General features: G+C 42.4%; 1 protein-coding gene across 3 annotated transcripts in view; it reads right to left on the bottom strand.

Moving 5' to 3' along the window:
- brip1 (BRCA1 interacting helicase 1) overlaps window positions 1-19437 on the bottom strand; it is an 84707-nt gene that overhangs the window by 59086 nt on the left and 6184 nt on the right. For all 3 annotated transcript variants that reach the window (XM_068712335.1, XM_068712352.1, XM_068712343.1), the window contains exons 7-14: window positions 14330-14620; window positions 11646-11864; window positions 11290-11489; window positions 11069-11201; window positions 9862-10022; window positions 9567-9744; window positions 9181-9321; window positions 8051-8212 (exon numbers count right to left, since the gene is read on the bottom strand). In XM_068712335.1, the coding sequence (XP_068568436.1) occupies window positions 8051-8212; window positions 9181-9321; window positions 9567-9744; window positions 9862-10022; window positions 11069-11201; window positions 11290-11489; window positions 11646-11864; window positions 14330-14620 (1485 nt within the window). The remainder of the gene's footprint in view (window positions 1-8050; window positions 8213-9180; window positions 9322-9566; window positions 9745-9861; window positions 10023-11068; window positions 11202-11289; window positions 11490-11645; window positions 11865-14329; window positions 14621-19437) is intronic.

The following is a 19437-nucleotide window of genomic DNA, read 5'->3' as shown; positions in this document are numbered from 1 at the left end:
CTACCCATGTTTGCTCCTGTGTCCTCGCACAGCTTGGAGTTCTTTTCTTCAATTGTACTCGCTGTAAATCTGACGTGTTTGGATCCCCTTTGTAATAAAATCACTGTTTTTGTACTATTGTCAGTGCTCTTAGCAGAGGCACATTGATCTAAAAACCCTCATCTTACGGCCCTACTCATATCTGTGCTGTGTGGATTATATCCTTGAATAAGCATGGCTTCACAATCAAAGAGCAGCTCCACTGGCTTGGAAATGTGTTATACGGGTCAAGATGAAGTTCTTCTTGTAGTGAGCAGAAAACTTCAACAGGCTAATGGTGTAAAGCAGTAAAGCCGGATGCAGAAGGGACCACCAGATGGGAGGAAGGTGGGGAGCATTCTATGACGTCTTGTCCCCAACAGTACATCTATTCTATTTACCTGCATGAACAAACAACTCAAGTGTTCCTCAAAAACACCGTACAGAAAGCAAAAATTACCACAACACAAGAGTGTTGATAATGCCTTGCATGCCAGTGGGATTGCCTCATAGTGGTGAAATGAAGCATGGGGAAGATTTCATCAGGTTGGTGCCTCCTAAAGCAAGTGCAGCCAGGACATTGGCATCAATAAAACATTGCACATTCACTAAATATGCAGTGTTACATCGACAAGGACCCCCCTTACGTGCGTCTTCAACTCAGCAAACTGTTTGTTCTCCAATAGCTTTCCAGTGCAATCTTGAGTGGGAGATGAATAATGCAAGTTATGTACTTTAGGCAGATCTACTACTAAACAAAACAGCCATTATCTGCCAGGCTGCACTTGGAAAGGAGCTGATTCCACAACGTTAAGTGTACCAAGGAAAAATGCTCTCACTGATAAAAAAACATGCAACAGGGTAGCCAACATAATCATATCAGCAGAACTAGATTTAACAGGGCAACAAAGATCATGCTTTCATTAGTTTTTATTTTGTTTAGTTTCTATCAATGGCAGAAAAGTCTTTTACCATTAAATAGCAGAAAAGACCTTTTAAAACTTTACAATTTGTTTTCTGTTCAGGACTGGACCAGTACAATAAATGCAGCCATGGACAAAAGACCAAACGATAATTGTGAATATTATTATGATGCGATAGATGTGACTATCATTTTAAAGAAATGTATGATGACTAAAAGCTCATCCCTTTGGGGAGGGAAGTCTGATGTCAATGTCAATCTCTACTATCAACTATCTGCCTGGGTTGCAGGAAAGGTTCCACCAGAGAACTGAGCAGGAAAACTTGCGGACGGGGGACTCTCTCTACCTAAGACATGCTGCCGCACACCTACAGTATTGTTCTTTGTCTTATGGTGCTTTGGGACCAAGTGGATGTTATGGACAGTCGCTGGCTAGCACATATAGCAAAGCATCACTTGGGTTGAGATCAGGCTGGCCCCTGCACCCCATCACCCTGTGAAGATTCTTTGTCATGGCCTAGATACGCCTTGAAGTCCGGCAGCAGAATATGGAGTCCTTGGGGGATCCAGAGATTCCACACTGGTGATGCACTGGCACAAACAATTCTAAACTTTCTCCCTGTGACACGCCGTAGCAAAGGCAAGTAGGAGCTCCACTATGAGCTCCTCCTCAAACTCCTGCATACCACTTCTCACTAGGCAACTCTAAGAGAGGAGAGTCCAAGGGGCCACTGCCATGTGTGGAGTGGAAATGCATACCGACTTGAATAGCTAGATCGGTGGCAATAGGCCGATATGGTTTTGGATGCCATTATTTTGATAAAAAGCAATTCAGTACATTTATATCTATATATGTATTTGTAGCATTTAGTTTCACAAAGTTAAGAAAGCAATGTTTAAGTCAAGCCTGATGTTGCCTTACACATAAGAATGACCCCAGTCTCTTCCTCACAGCGAGGCACACAGCGTATTAAACACTGGTGATGGATCGGTACTCTGTATCGGCCGATACCAAGGTGTCTATATCGTAATCAGGAATGAAAAGTTGAATCGGTGCATCCCTAATGTAGAAGCAACCTCAGCTAGGCTATATGTAGTTAGTAAAACCACTAACTCGAGCACCCTTCCCACACAAGAGGTGACCATCTACAACCCAAGAGTCAGTCTTCACTATGGAAAAGCCCATATCATTGGAAACACAGCAGACCCCTTCATGTAATCTTGCTGGTGGTGGGCCCGCAAGACCACAGCCCCATGCTACTTCTTGAGGCCCCAATGAGTTGTGGTCAGGCCAGTTGATCAGCAAGCCCCCCCTCACAAGATGGGATCCCAATTCCCCCATACAGGCAAGGTTGCTTCTTATTATAGATGAGTTGTAAAGTGGTCTTTGAATGACTCTTTGTCTGATCCCTCCCCAGTTTGCTTCAGGAGGCCATAGCAAGAGCTGTTGTCCCCAACACTACAATTTGATGGATCAGGTGCACAAAAACTCGTAAGGGAGATTCTCAAAAGGGACAAAAAGAAGTCTTTATTCACCAGACCGAGCCACTGCCTCCCAGTCGTCCACAGTAAAGTTTTGATGCATGAGACGCAGCTTCTCATTTGTCGATGGAAACATTGGCACTCGACACGTCTTTGGCCGTTGTAGCCCACTCAAGACAAAGTACAATAAAAGTGGTACATCCGAGTTCAATTACAGTGTGTTCTTTTGGTGATGGTTGTTAGCATGATTATCGCCTCTCTTCTGTGACCATGTGTTGTCAATGAGGATAATGAATCACAACATGTTTTTTTTAAGTATTGATAAGACCTTGAAATTATTTTTTGTCAAAAGGCCCACAATTGTTCAGGACACCAATTATCAAATGTTTCAAATTACTACACACCAGCTTTGCTGAATCTAATCCTCACATCAAATCAACACTCATGCAGGAAATGTGCTGATAAATGTTGGTTCAAACTGTTTGACCCAGTCATCCATTTGTATAAGACTATGTTCAAGTTCAACCAAGGTGTCGCTGCCTCAGTCAGCCATGTACGTCACAAGACAATAAATCCACCTGCACGGATGTAGGTGTGAAGCAGAGAATCTCGCTGTGCAGTCAAACGGATCTTCAGCACCTTCAGCAAAGGCTTTCAGCCACGTGAGTGTGAGACACTCAACACAGAAATTACAGACACAAAAATTACAGACATGAATAATTCAGAGCCAACATCTGACAGAGACCTGGTGTTTAGTTGGCTCACTGGGCTGAGCTATAAAATGTCTATCTACATGCTCAACTACACACCTCTTTGTATTCTTCAAGAAAAATGTGAAAACCGAGGGTAGCAGATATGCAAGTCCTTCCAATTTAACATTCTGAGAACCACCACACAAACAAGTATGCCAACTTTTTGTATATGCCAGATAGGTACAGCACTATAAATTACATTCCACTGTGTTTTTGAAATGAAAGCATGAGAATGTATACTCAGAAAGTATCAGTTATGTACATATATACAGGCTTTCAGTTGTTATTTTTTTTTAACCAAAGCAGAATTACCTTTACTCACCAAGATCACACTAAAGCTCTCTCAGCTTTATAGGGTAGCAGACATAAGTTATTGTTGTACTCGTCTTCAAAACAGATTCAAGTGAGATTAAATCAATAAAGTCAATTAAAAGTGAATACATTTGTTGGACACCAGTTCTTAAGAGGAGCACAGTTACGATGCCCAGGCAACATAAATGGGAATGAGCAGTATTTAGCACATAAGAGGGCACAACAAAGTGTGAATTATTTATTGCCTTTTCCAGACCTAGTAGGTGCTATGCTCAGCCGCTGCCAGTGACACAGTAAAGTGGGCCAGATCTTCCTGCCAATTGGGACAATGTGGTGAAACAACTAGATAGAAGCAGTGAACTGTAGTCTTTCTCGCACTTTTACACCCCCCCCCCCCCCCCCCTACTATCTCCCCATCTTTCACCTCCTTTGCATCCGGCCTCTCTCTATCTCCCCGGTGTCAGTGAGCTGTGTGGCGACACATCGCAGCTCTTCTAGTGCCTGCTGAATTATGAAACGGGTTTGGAGGCGACAGCATTAATGAAACATGCAGCCAGGAGCCACATTTCGCAGTGGCGAGGGGAGACGTGTTGTTGCGGCGTAAATTATTCAGGCCCAAAATATCACAGTAACCATCACGCCAAGACTGGTGGCAAGAAGCCACCTGCCACCTCTGGCCTCCCACTCCTCCCTCGTCGTCTCTCTACACGTCCGAGCCACACCGGTGGTGACAACAGAACGCTGCACACACAGCCTGCTGCCTGAAGAAGACGGCACTCAGCGATCCCATTAGTATTACACAGCTGTATATAAAGTGTTTATTTTGAGAAACTAATGTGTCATACCTGACAAAATTAACATATATTATATATTTTAAGTCTTTTCATAGGATTTGAAATGACATGAAAAAATATGAAGACCCTTCTTTCTTTCTTATATCATCTCTAAAGTTTCCACATTATGTTTAATTAGATTTCAAGCGTATTGACAGCCAGAATTTGCTCCTGTGGTTGAAGGAGATATCAGAACAAGGAGACGACTGAGGCTACATTTGACCTGTTAAGCCTGAAACTCTAAGCCTCCCAAAAAGGCTCCAGCTTAGTCACACAGCAGTAATACTGAAGTTTCCACTGTAAAAACTCATATAAAACATCAACTCGGCTCTAAAAAAATCAGGAGGGATATGCTACACTGGGCAAATTGACCCATGAATCCAAAGTGCTTCCAAACACAGACAGAAACAGTCTCACCCTGAGACACCGGTGCTTGTGGAGCTGTGTGATTGAGCTGCTGAGGACAACGTGTGCTGGCGGGTGTTCAGCCAACAGTCCGGTTTGACTTTGAGTTGACACACGCTCAGCAGAGCCCAGGCGCCGGCGCTGGGTGCGTCTTCACACAGACAGCGAGGCGACATCACCTAATGGCCCTTATCTCCATCTCCCTTAAAAGCATCTTATATTCCTGGCCATCTTTTCACCTCTGCAAAATCCCGCTTTTTTTAATAAACCATCAGTCCCTTTCTGCACCGGAGCGCTGGTCCCTTCCTCTGTGGTTCTAATGGGCATTAACTGGAGGGCTGTTGAGGCTCATGTGCTACAAAACCACAGCACTGGTGCAGGTTATCGGGGAAAGAGTGTGTGTGAGACCATGATTACAGGGATGCTTTGTGTGTGTATCTTAAAAAAGAAAGGTATTGAGCTGTGTGCTAATGCACAACATTCTCTTGAGTTTTCTTTGAACTCATTTTACTGCACAGCACCAAAGCCAAATGACAGAAATACAGTTGGTTTCTCAATGTTGACCCAATATGATGGGTCAACGAAGTCCAATTAGGAGTGATTGTATTACCAATTTGTCAATATTCCTGCTATAAGAAGACAATAAAATTGAACTGTGTGTGTGTTCGTGAAGCAGAGAACGAGCCTTGAGGTACATCTCCTTGACCCTACAGACCTTTTCACTGAGCCAGCTGTGTACGAGGGGCTGATAGCCATCACCTAGACACACTGAACAGGGATGTCTGAAGATGACCTATCCTCTCCGTGTTGCACACACACACACACACAGATCACAGGGAAGACGGGACTCAGCGGCACCAACGAGGCCTCCACGGGCTCCAATTAATACCCCAGCCCTTCATATCCCCTCATCTCCTCATCTTTAAGAGCTGACTGCAGATTAAATATTTATGCATCAGCACAGAGAGGGAGACAGAAGACTCCTACATGGCTATCAATAATAAAAAAATAATAAAAAAACATCCCACAGCTCATAGTGGCTCCTCAGCTGGCATCACAGGCTGACAAAAAGGAAGGTAAAAAGAGAAAACAACAAGACTCAGAGTCTTTGCTTTCCCTCACAGTTTGGATGGTGGTGTCATCAACTGTTTGAAAATGCAACCTGATAGCAAGCAAACAAGGACTGCAGAGGAATCAAACAAATGATCACTGCATGTGACAGGTGGAGATACAAGCTGAACACGATCTATGCAAGTATGCAAAAGGAAAAAGCTAAATTTGCCAAGGGCAAAACTAACAACTGTCAAGGTCCAGGAGAATGATGTGTCCTCTTAACATGATGTTAACTCATCACAAAAAAACAGTAGGTCAGTGTTGCCTGGCTTCCATGACACAGTCTACTTACTGCTAAAACATAACAAGAAGTTCAAAATGAGCTAAAAAAAACTAATACAATACCAAGACACAAAAAGCATGCAAGGATTTTCACTGCTGTAACTTTAATCAAATAAGTAAAATTCAAGTTTTAAATGTCATTTAGCTGTAATAGAAACACTGAATGATGTATGGACATCCCTAAGACTAAGGTCTTATCAGAATGAACCTAAGCTGCATGTCTTTGGACCGTGGGAGGAAGCCGGAACAGGAACCAGGCCCCTCTTGCTGTGAGGCGACAGTGCTGACCACCACACCACTGTGCAGCCCTTGGAAATTATCAGACAACGTTACATCTAAAATCTATTCAAATGAAAATGGGGTCACTCTCACACTACATTCTGCTGCTTCCCCCATCCACATCAGTACAGTGCTTTGCTGCCGTAACTCCTGTCTGTTACTACTGGGCAAAATAACTGACTAGATAAGAAGCTTATACAACAACACTTAAAAAAAACATCTCTGTAAGAGGTCGAAAGCCAAAAATGTTGGGAACAACTGCATTAAAATACAGTAGAAAGAATTATAGTGGGGTTTTTTCATAGTGACTTGAAACTCAAACATATTAGGTTTCCCACATTTAGTAACATTATTGACCAAAGTCACACGCATAGTGACCAAAGTCACACGTAACATGTGCAATGTGGACAAACACACAATGATACATGAAATCCACTTGGCCCTAAGTAAGCTAATGTGACAACTGAGCTACAGCGCACATTAATTATTCATGAACAAAAACGCATAACAAACAAAGGGGGACAAAGTGTCTGAGTGCCCTCTAAGAAGCGCCCTCATTAACTGAAAGAGGATACAGCTCCATGAGGATGACGCTTTTAACAAGTCCTTGACAATACCTGTATTGATTGGTTGTGATCTATTGTAACATATGACACGAGCAAGAGCGGCTTCTTAGCAGTGGGATCTGTTGGAATCCAGCTTAGGCTTTGAAAACTTAATAAAATCCCTTCAAACAACCAGAACTCTGGACCTGACTCCAATTTATGGTCTCTAGCTCCTCCCAGTGGTAGAATGTGGAAACATATGTTCTAACTGTTAATCATCTTAACACTGTAACAATGTAGTTTTGAGTAAATTTAGATAAATGAATAAAGTTATAATTGCCCCATCTAGAGCACATGTAGATAAGACCATAACTATATTTTTGTAATCTGTTAAATTAATCTGTTGCTTAGATGTTTTCTCATAGAACAGAAGATACTTTATTCATCCCGTTGTAGAAATTGTGGTGTGTGTGAAAATATTTGAGCCTTATTCTTTCACCTGAAACCCTGTTGGTGTGAAACATGCTTGTGAACAAACAAGAAATAGATTTAAAACAGAATTCAAAGTGTTAGGCAGGCTTTCTTTCGTAGCTCATGACCCACAGCATACGTAAAAATAACTCAAGGCAATGCATCGAGTCTGCGGGACTGTGAGGCTCGACTGTGAAACGTCACACTGCAACACGTGGTTCTATTATATTACATATAAGTGTAATGTATGGTACTGTTAGATTGCTGCTACACCGGCCCGTTAATACAGGTGTGTGTTGCATGCAGCAGAACATTTTTTTTTTTTTACCTTAGTGAAAATGTTTAGTTGGAAGCACAAGAGTCGGAAACAATAAGCAGCCACTGTAATGGAAGTCTACTATAATACTAAGGACCTCAAATTTGTGTTTGCTAATCTTCATCAAACTTGAATGTCAACGTTATGAATGAAGTGTCTCTCTTATTCTGTTGATCTGATCATCATATACCTTCTGATTTGGTTCTCCTTTTGGTTTTGCATTCACAACAACACCCATATAATCAACGCTGCAACCACCACTAATTTACAGACTCAGATTCATTCATTGTTTGAGTGGAGCATGTCTTGGTGGTTTTTACCTTGTAAGAAGGCAGAAAGCAGAGCACACCCTTGGCTACGACCTGGCAGACATGGAGCAGCAGCAGCCCCACCTCGTCCTGGAAGGCGTACGTTTCAGTGTGTTGGAAGGTGGCACAGAGCTTTCTGCCCTGGGGTCCGTCACCAACAGTGCCCACCCAAACCTGAGGAGAGGGCATTAGAAATGTTGAGGTCATATCACCAACATACTTCATATATCTAAATATATCTGGCTATTATTATGTTGGCCCAAAAATAGTTTTCAAAGGCCCAAACACAGTATCATTATCAGCTTTTTTTCGAAAACATTCTCATGTGCAATGCCAAATTAGCGGTGGCACTGAGTCGTAAGTCCAAGTTACAACATTATTGCAATCTAATGATCAGACTGTGACATCTGCTGGACAAAAGTGGTATACATGTGGAGACAGGGTCAAAGTTTCCAATGGCGTGATACACCTTAAAACCTGACAGACTGATGGATACCATCATATCTCTCTTTCTGACACGATGCTTTCAGGAAGCTTAGGGATTCCAATGAGTCCTGAGGGAGGGAGGTTTTAAGTCGTATAATCAAATGAAACATCCAGGAATCGAGCAGCTAAATATCCTTTTATACAGCATATTCTTTGTCAAAGAAGTCATTGTTTCCAGAAGCTGAGTGACATGGGTTTACCATGTCAGGTGCAACGGATCACATTTGTGAGACACAGATTAGATCAGCAGAAAAAAAGAGGGCAAATATACCGATCGTTAATAAGCCATATCCACTGATACAAACCGTTTTTTGTCGTTGTTTTGTTATTACAGCAGGTATACAAGGCTCCAGCTATTTTTCACCACTGTCCCGAAAAATAATTTCAACTGTCCTGAAGTCAGTGTAAAATGTTATTTTACAAAAAAAAGTTGTAAGTGTTATCCTTTTACTTTGTTATAGTCATCTATAATGGTTATTTGCATAAAAACACACAATTCAAATGATTAGGAAATTAAAGATTGTATATTTATTGACAAAAAATATCTTGGCATTAGTAGATTTCATTTTGTATTATAAGCTGCTGAGACCTAGAGTTAGATCCATATGGATCGAGGACCAACTAAGGTCCGTTGCACCACAAATAACCCTACTGACCTGGGACTTGTTGATGACATGGTTGGCCTCCAGCTGGATGGAGAACTTCACTCCAAGTTCAGAGGAGAAGGAGCCCATGGGGGACAGGGTTCCTGATGTCAGCACGATGCTGTGCACTGACCTGCTGAAGTCAGAGAAAGCCTGGGAGACAGAGACACAATCAACCTCCAAGCAGTGTTTCAGCTGGAATTTATGCCATAAGCATATCATATTTAGGCTGGCACGGTGGAGATAGAAGAACACATTATAATATGTTTGTGACATATTTTACCAGCACTTGGCAGGTAACTTTCATTACAGACTTATTAAGTCATCAGACTTATTAAGCAATCAGTAATAAATCAGTTTGGCCTACATGGCATGATGTGCCATCTCTAACCTCTCACCACGGCGGGGTTGAGGCACCAGAAGCTGAGTGTCAGTACTTCTGTCTTGACTCGGGCGCTCTGGCGTTTCCTGTGGTATGGCCGAACAATAAAGCCCTGGGCATCAGGGGTGTCGGGTGGGACTTGGTTTGTCCAAGTGTAGGTCTTCTGCAGAGCGATCCGGTAGTCTTCAGCAACCCTACAGACACACAGAGACCTAAGCCATCGTTCAATCCTAAACCCCTTTATATTAGTTCATCTGAGGCACTGGCATGGCACAGGACTTTGATCTAGCTTTCTTTGGTTGGTCTCTGACCTGCAGTTGTCCTCAGAGGAGTACATGAAGCCCAGCACCATGAAGAGATTTTTGAGGACAATGGAGGTTGCTGAGCTGATGGTTGGGACCTGAACCATATCCTCTTTACCATTGATCAAACCAACACGCTCCTCTTTCTCCAACACTGCTGCCAGGTTTTTCTGTCACAGTGGAAGACGTGTGAGAAAAAAAACAACAGTGCTGTTGATTATTACAGGACATCTAAAACCAAATAAGAACATGCAGAACACACAAGGTCGTCATTTTCTGGGTGTCAAACTTCAAATACAAGCACATCACAATAAGAATGCCTTGAATGGCGTGATAAACATGACAATGGAACACCTGTAAATACTAAGCATGAACAGGATTTTGTTTGGTTTTCTCCTCGACGTTGGGAAGTGTCAGGACTGTAAACCACCTTAAAATAAACCGGCAGATGTGGCAGTAAATGTGACGTACACATTTAAAAAAACGTAAGTATCTGTATAAAGCAAACTATTGGTGATGGAGTATTAGAAACATCTGATATAGGTGTTACTGAAATACAGTGAAGCTTGATTTAGCTACTGCTCCTGTCAATCGTATACAGACGCCTATTGTGATCAATACTTTAGAAAGAGATTTAACATTTCAAGAAAAGTTCCTGAAGCAACAACCACTGAAAGCCCAACATGTAATACATTGTCTAAAGACGGTGGAGGAAAGGTTCATGATTGCCCCTTTCTATTGTCCTCATAGACTTTGATGCATGATCCCGCCAAGTCACTGAATGAAACAAGAACATTCTAGAAGCTAGAGGATTTTCTTCCTGTAAGAATAAACCCACATGTCACAATATGTACTTTGCTTATGATGCATGATGGTAATTTCAAAATATGTTGATTTGGTCCAACTGTGCTATTTTGCTTATTATCACATAGCAAACAACAAATACTCCCAATTAATGTATCTATTTATGGACATTTTCAGGCATTACTGTGGCGAGTAAACATGATTGCTGTCCCATTACACATACAGTGAGCCCCAACACCCTTCTGCACTGAGGCCCTTACACTGACCACACAGTTGATGTCCATCAAAATCAGTGAGGGTTCGGTACTGAAGGCTTAAGAGTGAACATTTGAAGTGGACTGACTAATACTGGCAGTGTACAGGTACGGTAAACCTCAAACATGTAGAAGTAAAGCTTAGATATCTGATGTACCTTCAGAATGCTGAAGGTGTCAGCAGTGATGCCCATGTTGTGAAAGATGCCCAGTACATCCTTTCCATTCCAGACTTTAGAGGCGCTCTCATATCCCCGTTCAGACATCAGGCTTTGGCTCTCCTGGATCCAGCTACACCATGGACAAAAATACATTCTTAGTTAATATTACTCAAATTACGAGCACCACAGATGAGCAATTAATTCACTGAATCACAAACTTGGTCAGGCTATAGCAGAAGTCCCTGAGTGGCTCGTGTTTGGAGGGTCTGATTTTGTTTTTGACCATGCTGTCAAGCTCATCCCTGGACAGCAGCAGACTGTGGTGGTCTAAAGTGTAGCTGGCACTCTCCCTTGCACAGTCCTCAATGTTGTGGGCTTCGTCTAGCACCACGATCTGGCCTGCCAGGTTGATCTCCATCTGGTGAAAATGTAGACGGAAAGCAAGAGAGGAAGAAGAGGGATTGGTTAATCCCTGAACTCTCCACATGATCTGGTCCTTTGTTAAGAAGTAATCTTGTTGCTCCCTTCAGATTGTTCTAGAATGCCTGCACTCTCTCTTCCATACTCTACTCACACTCTCTCTGATCATTGGGTCCAGCAGGTAGTTGTATGGACAGAAGATGATGGCGGCGTCCTGCATAAGTTCACGGGCAGCATAGTAGGAGCATGACCGGAGCCGTTTGCCCAGAGAGACAAGGTCCTCAACGTCCCAGGCGTCATGGAGTCCGTAGGCGCGTAGTGTGCGCTGGTCCCGCATCCTCTGGACACCATGGTAGTAGCTGCATGACCTGCCCTGTAATACACACATTTTTCATTCAAAGTCAGCCGCATTCAACGGATCATGGAAGACGCAGTTTGACTGATCACACAGAGTCCCTTTTCATTGCAGGAACCTAACACTGTACGGATCTCCACACACTGTAGGGGAGAGGTTCCTGAACTAAATTTGGGCTCAGCTCAAAAACCCTCACTCTAAAGCAGCTTGTAATGTGTAATTAAAACTATTAATGCCAGATCGTTTTAAATATACAATCAGTTGAATGTGTTTTTATGCAAATAACCACTATGGGAGACAACAACAAAGTAAACAAAAACAACAAAAAAAAACATTGAAAATGTTCACCCCAATTGACTTTGGGGAGGTTAAAATTATTGTTGCTGACGGTTCTGGGACGGTGTTGAAAAAAGTAAGTCTGGAGCTTTGCTGTCAATTATAGTTCTTAGAAAGAAATAAGAATCTGCAAAAAAACAGGATACACAGGTCTGTTTTTATTCTTATTTTGTTTAATTGGAAATCAGCAGAGAAAATTGCCATTGGTGTATCTCTATCCAAAACCCAACATATCAGAGAAGATTAGAAAAAGAAAATGTGAGAATCAAAATGATTAACTGATGATCAAAATTGCAGTTTCTGTCAATTGGCAACTCCAATCAGTTGTTGCAGCTGTATATAGAGGGGAAACACTAAAAGCCTACAATATCAGCTACATGTTATGTATTCCTTTGTATTTGTCACTACTAATCCAGACAGTTTAAAATGTGTTACATTAGAAGTTCTTATATATCTGAGATAACGTTTGATTTATTTTCTTCTCTCTAGTGTCACATGGAACCAGAGGTGACGTACAGTATTTCAGAGGCTTCCTATGATCAGGTCGTCCAGGTATTGTTGTGGGTTACATGTCCTGACACTCATACAGTGAATGTAGAAGTGTAAAGAAGCAGCATCTCATGTACCAAACCCCAATTACACTGTCAACAGAGGTGTCTGCTTCAGATGTCCCACCCTGTTCTTTAGGATTTCACAGCTTGAGGTGACTGTCAAACACAAACTCTGTACACCGGTGGACTCAGTAACCTCCAGACACAATAATGATCTGTGGATGGAATGGTCTACCTTTTACAGTCATGTGCTAAGCTTGGACACTTAGCTGAAACTGAACACGGTGGGCTCAGTGAAAGGGGAGTTGGGGAGATTAATAGACATGCAGCCACATTTGGGAAAGTCAAGACAGGTTACAGTGCAGTTAAAACACTCGGTAGGTGTTTTGACTTAAGACGATGGGTGTTACTGTGTATGAATCACTGTGCGTCTACACAGCATGGTCACCTGACACTGACTAGACTACACCCTGAGGTGATGAGACAGAGAGCATCAGTAACATCCTCTCCAGTGAGGGGTAATGACTGGGCCAGCTATTTAATAGAATAAAGTGAGAGAATTGCCATGGGAGGCAAACACCTCCACTGACAGCGTAATTGTCCTTGTTGCATTAGGAACCTCAACTTTAAAGCAGTGAGGGGATTTACAAGTGTCTGAAAGAGCCGGTTGGACCAATTGTGGATATTGTAGCAGCATAATTGCTGCTGAGGCTACATTGTTGAAGGAGTTTTGTCTGGTTAGTGATAGTTACCTGTGGGTTTGTGTTACAGGGTACATGATGGTTTGAGGTCAGGTGAGTATTTAGTATTATAAAGTTGTCATAAAATGTTAGGTCGGTTATATGTTGTCTTTCATCAGCTTCTGTAACCAGTAGATAACGGTTTGATTCCATGGAGAAAGTGTGTCATGTGGTGTTGGATTTCACAGCTAGAAGGGGGTCAAAGGAGTCCAATTCAGGTCCAGAAGAGTTCTTATTGAGACAAGAGAATGCAAACAAATAGGGGGGTTGACCTAGTAAACAACTATAGCACACATACAGGTTGTGCCTTTAGTGGGATGAAAGTCACATGTCACATGTATGGCCTGTCTGGGTTTTTAAAGTAGATACCGGAGGTAATATTCATTTAAGTTAACATACAACAAAAGACAAACAATTTAGATGAGAATCCTTTAAATTTGGTTCCTTGAAGGATTGTGACCAAGTTATGAAGTGAGCGGGACAATTAACAGTGGAGAAATGCTCACTGGTCCAACTAATGTTGTGGTGACAATGTTTCCAATCGATCTCAAACATATAAAATGTCTTAAGAATTTCTGTATCGACGGGTCTTATAACTTATTGGGTGACATATATATTTTAAGGTTGGGCAATATTGAAATTCCTCTACTGACGATAATGCTTTAGGCAAATTGATTTACTAGTAATTGTCCAAAAAAAGAAACGTCATCTTCACGAGGTGTTCATGTTCTCTATGAGAGAGGAAACATCCTCCTGCTTACAGGGAGTGACGTTTCAGCTTGAGTCTTACTTTAAAGCTGAAGTTGAAAATGGGTTTAATGTGAATGTATGCGTGTATGTAAGTGTTCGTCCTCACATCTTTGGCATCCAGTAGGTCCTTGCAGCGTTCATTGCGGTTGAAGTGAGGCGCCACTCCTTGGTTGACACATGTGTGAGCTCTACTGGATAAGATGGTCATGGGCACACTGGAGTAAACGGTGCGCTTCAGCTCGTGGGTGATCTGAGTTATCTGTTTATGTGTGCGAGTACCAAAGAAGATCTTAGGAATCTTCTTTTTGCCATCACTGTCTTTGTCCTTCTCACTGTCTTTGTCCTTCACACCGTCTCTGGCTGAAGCACACAGGCACAGGGAGCAGGGTTCAGGGGACTGGAAAGAGAAACAGACACAAACACGGAGGTTATGCGCTAGATTTCAACCGCTCAGTACAGCAGTCGAGTCACATCTTGTTCGGTTAAATAAAAACACTGGCAACTGTCATTTTTATGCAAATAAAACAGTCCTTTACAGCGCTGACTATAAAACACACTTCGTTATTATTTTTAAATTCCCATCATGAATCTTGTCTTTTTATATCAACGCTGGATTTCCATCAGTATACATGTTTCCATTCACATATTTTTATGCCCATCGTATCGTCCTAGAAAGGAAACTTCAAAACTAGATACAATTTCTAAATTTTTTTTACGTTTACTTGAGGTGGTTTTTGCCTTTGTTGAAAAAGAGTTGAGCTCAATGGATTATGGAAAACCCTCGTCAAGTAGTGAACATTTACACTCTCACAAAGGTTCGCTTAACAACTGAATGGAAACATGAATGATGTTTTTTCAAATAGAGCTGGGCAATGAATTGATTTCATCAATACATTTGAATTCATGGTATGGTTGAATTCAACATTAGCGGAATCATTATCTCAGAGTAAGTAAATTGAAAGCAACCTGTTCCTGCGTTGCTCCACCATTGAATGGAAACACACTGCAAGAATGCTAAAGCACATTTGCTGTAAGTCTGTAGGACTGGACCTGAATATTCAACTATTTAAATATTAATTTGTAACATAAGTATATAGAGCTTTTCTTTTGGGGGATTTGGGTATTCAAGGCTTTTTGTCTGTTATTTTAACCCTTAGGGATCGCAAAACGTGCATAAAACACACCAACATTTCTGGAAAATGCTTTTCAATCAATAACAAACAATAATACAATACTTAAAAATGACTGCCTTTAATTAAGTGGCGCTGTGCCGTCCATCTCAGCTGAGAACAGAGAGTCTGGCTGAGTCCTTCCTGAGTCATGTCATGACAATGAGCCACGCCAGAGCCCCAGCTGCCATTGCTTGTGTTGGAGCGTCACCCATGCAGGGCTCAGGCTGAAAGGGCTGAGCAGAAGCTTCTGCAGGCTGCATTATGCACAGGATGCAGCCGGGCACCGCCGGAGAGGCAGCAATGCCCACAAAAAGCAAACGTTTAAAGAGAGAGGGGCGGCAAACACTCCCTCTGCACACAAAGTGGGGTGAGGAGAGGAGACGCTGAGTGCAGACAGAGGTGTGTGTACCATCCACACAAGTAAACGTAAAGATCTCATGTACACACATCCAATGTCATCATTTGAGGTATTAAACACCGAAAATGTTCTCCATTGTCGTACTACATTTAGCTTTCGGGCGTGTTATGATACACAAGGCTCCTCACGAGTCATCACTATTATCCACTCTGACAGACTGCCTTGTATCCTCTCTTGGTTAACTCATGGAGAAGCAGAAAGAATGTGCATCATACATAAGGTGTCCTGTCCCTCTCCACCAGATGACCTTTGGAGTCTGTAAGATGATAGGCCACCATTGTGGTGACTGACAAAATCTAGCTGCTCCAAAACAGGCCGCCTGGTGACGTGGCGGATGCCCGCCCACCCCACCCCTTTACAGCTGAAGTGTAGCCGGCAACATTTATGAAAGTGATCCTGCTTATGTGTTGAGCTCTTTTAAGTGGTCTACTCACATACACCATCCAATCAAATGCAGTATTAGAACTTTAAGATTCTGTGGTCTAAAATATATCATCAATAGTAGTCATTTCAAAGCTATGCGGCACTAAAATAAAAAAGTAAATTGCAAAAACAAATATAATAATACAATTAGGGTTCATTGAATTTCCATATTTACTTGTGTCTGTTAAAAAAACAAGTGGAAAACAAATCTTTAACAAAACAATCCTTGTTTCAGTTGTTTACTTGTCGACTAAATGAGTTGGGATAAAATAATGATTCACTTTTTCCTAGGAAGAGCAGTCAAAAGTGAGGCTGAAAGCTTTGTCTTTGCCTGGCTAATATCTTTGTGTTGGAAGACAGGCTACAACCCCAAAGAGCAGAAAGTTTAAAGAACTCATTAGAAGTGTTCAGATTTGACGTTATTCGGATGTTTCAAATTTGATAATCAAACACTTAACACCAAGTTAGCTCTACAGTACAGTAGTTTGATTCTTTTTTCCTTGAATTAACAAAACTTGCAAGCTTGGCAAACAAGTTTATCCCTAAATCCTCAAAAAATGACCTGAATAATTCCACGTAAAAATGAATGGTATGTGTCGTCAGGCATCGCAACTTATCATAGAGATCAGAAGGTAGCACTTCTGATGATAGACGAGTAGCTCGAGTTACCGGGCGGCTCAGATTTTCCAAGCATGTTTGCCCATCAAATATTACAATGTGCGATGGAGTGTAGGCCAGAGAGAGCCCTCTCTCAGAGTTAAGAGGGATAACGAGCCCTGAGCCCATGTGAAAAACAAACAGAGGTGCTGCAGGGCCCCAACACCAGTTCAGGTTACCTTTCTCCTCTGGAACAGTTGCGCTCCACAGCCTGGGCCCTGAGCCCGATCACCTTACCTGCTGCTGCCACATTAAATAGAGCCATCCAAATATCCTGCCCCAAGATGGCTAATAATTACTTATTCATTGGCAGGTGGGGGGAGGATGGGTGTAGAAGGGCTTGCTGATGAATAGAGGCCCTTGTCAAAAGCTGCAGCAGGAAACAGCTGACACAAGAGTATCCTTTTACGCGCCTGCCTCCTGAGATGCCAGGACAACAAGGTATCAAGCCTGGCCCCACAGCCCAGAGCAGACACCCCCTCGGAAGGAATGCAGATAACTGGCAAAAGGGGCAAAAGGGGCAAAAGAGGCGCCAGCTTTGCTAGCAACAAGAACATAACAGGGCCATTGGTGTAGCTCTTTGGGTGCCGCTAGCTATGAGAACGCTAGCTTTGTCTTTCAAACAATATGTAATGAGAGTAAACTTTTTTTCTCATTAGACAGCATTTACAGGTACACTGTATAGGACAGGTGTACTACGTGTCTTTAGTTGGTCTGCGTGTCTTCAGGTCTATTACCAGGTAAACGTAATTCCCTTGGTACACCTACACCTCCAGGTGTAAGTGTATGCAACAGCTAAAGCTTTCTGGAATTGACGGAACAGAGGTCAGTGGTGTTACTGAACACCTCAGAATATTCACAGGTAGGCTTCTGTTGCTCGACTCCCTGCCAACACCTGAGAGATGGAAATCTCACACTCCAGGGGGCCAGTCCGAGGGCACTGAGGGGCCGCAGGCAGTGGATCACTTAGGTATCACTGGCGCCTCTCACTGGACGCCAATTTGCTCCTCATTCCACAGCTTTCGAGGGCTTGGAATTCACTCCAATAAGGGTAGGCTTCAATAGCCGATACTTTGGAAGACATGACACCGAACACCCCCTCCTCCCAACATGACCACACTGTGCAGGTAGGGGGCCCTGGCAAATACCTGCCCTCCAAAGCACCTGTTTATCCCTCGGGCGCAGTAACCAGTGGGTGAACCCCATTCAATATTTATCCCCGTGGCTTTCACAGATCAGCGGTCCAGGCGAGGCAAACCCTCTTAATTAAAACTGGAGCTTGCTTCAAAGGGCCCCATTCAGGCCGTCAGTCAGCGCTCGCGGGACAAAAGAGCCAGGGTCATGTAGCTGCAGGGAAACCAGAGACGGACGCACTTTTTCGACTTCACTTTCCCTCCACCTTTTTTTCCACCTCCGACCATCCACGGCTCCAAATCCAAGCCACACACCTGTGGCATGCTAAGACCCAGTTGTGAGAGTTCAACCATTCCTGTGAGCCGCATTCTGTGACTGTGCACATTGAGTGATTATGGCTAACCTGTTGGTCTTTGGGACCTGGAGAGATCTCATGAACATAGATTATTCACCAGAAACAGCATCGCAGATAACTTTAGGAAACATATTACTTGATGACTCAGGAAATGCAGCTTCAAAATACTCTCAGTTGTCAGTTTATTAGCTCCACCTAACTAAAACCAATGTAGTCTAATAACCAGGTCTATAATAAATGTAGAGCTGAAACAACTAGTCAATTCATTGAGGATCCACAGAAAATAAATCTGCATTTTATAGACTTAATATATTTTAACCTCAACCATCACAACTAAATGCCTGAGCCCAACCCTTACACTAACCTAAACCAAATACTAACCTGTCTGAAATCTTAAACAGCCCCTTAAAGAAGTGAGAGCCTGCCAAAATGTCCTTGTTCTGAAGGTCTCAATGGCCTGTTTTGTATGGTGTTATACTTTAGCATACTTTGTATCAACCTTGCATTTAAATATAATTACTTTCCTGTTAACTCAAATGTATCCGTTTGTGAAAACATGAATACCTGCAAAGTTGAAAATTGTTCCGTTTTTAAGCCCATACATGTTTGAAACTTTAATCACAGCCTCAGTGGATTTGGTGGAGTATACCGCCACCCAGTGGTGTTAGTGAATGGTAATACTGAACCCATTGCTGACAGTGAAACCTTTAAATAAACGGTCCAAAAGGAGCTATACTTTAATCTACTCTACCAGCAACATGAGAGGATTAACCACTCTGTGTTTCTATGGATCATTTATGACACAGATTTTCGCCAAAAGGGATTAATAAAGTAGTTCTTCTTATTCTATCACAACAGACATTTTAACATCTCATAAAAAGACAAATTAAATGTCTTGGTAAACTGCACCACATGCATAATGGACCTTTTTCACAGCAGATACATCGATACGCTGTTACAAGAAAAGCACAGGTGTAAATGCTGACATTAATGATTGAGGCGTCCGCTTTACTGAGCCTTAATGTTGTGCATGCTGGCTCACAGGAACGGCTTTA

This window comes from Cebidichthys violaceus, unplaced genomic scaffold, assembly GCF_023349555.1.
Source record: "Cebidichthys violaceus isolate CVI_PGR_0920_01 unplaced genomic scaffold, fCebVio1.0.p SCAF_1, whole genome shotgun sequence".
Lineage (NCBI taxonomy): Eukaryota > Metazoa > Chordata > Actinopteri > Perciformes > Stichaeidae > Cebidichthys > Cebidichthys violaceus.
The sequence above is the reverse complement of the archived record's forward strand: the minus strand, read 5'-3'. Positions and strand labels throughout refer to the sequence as shown.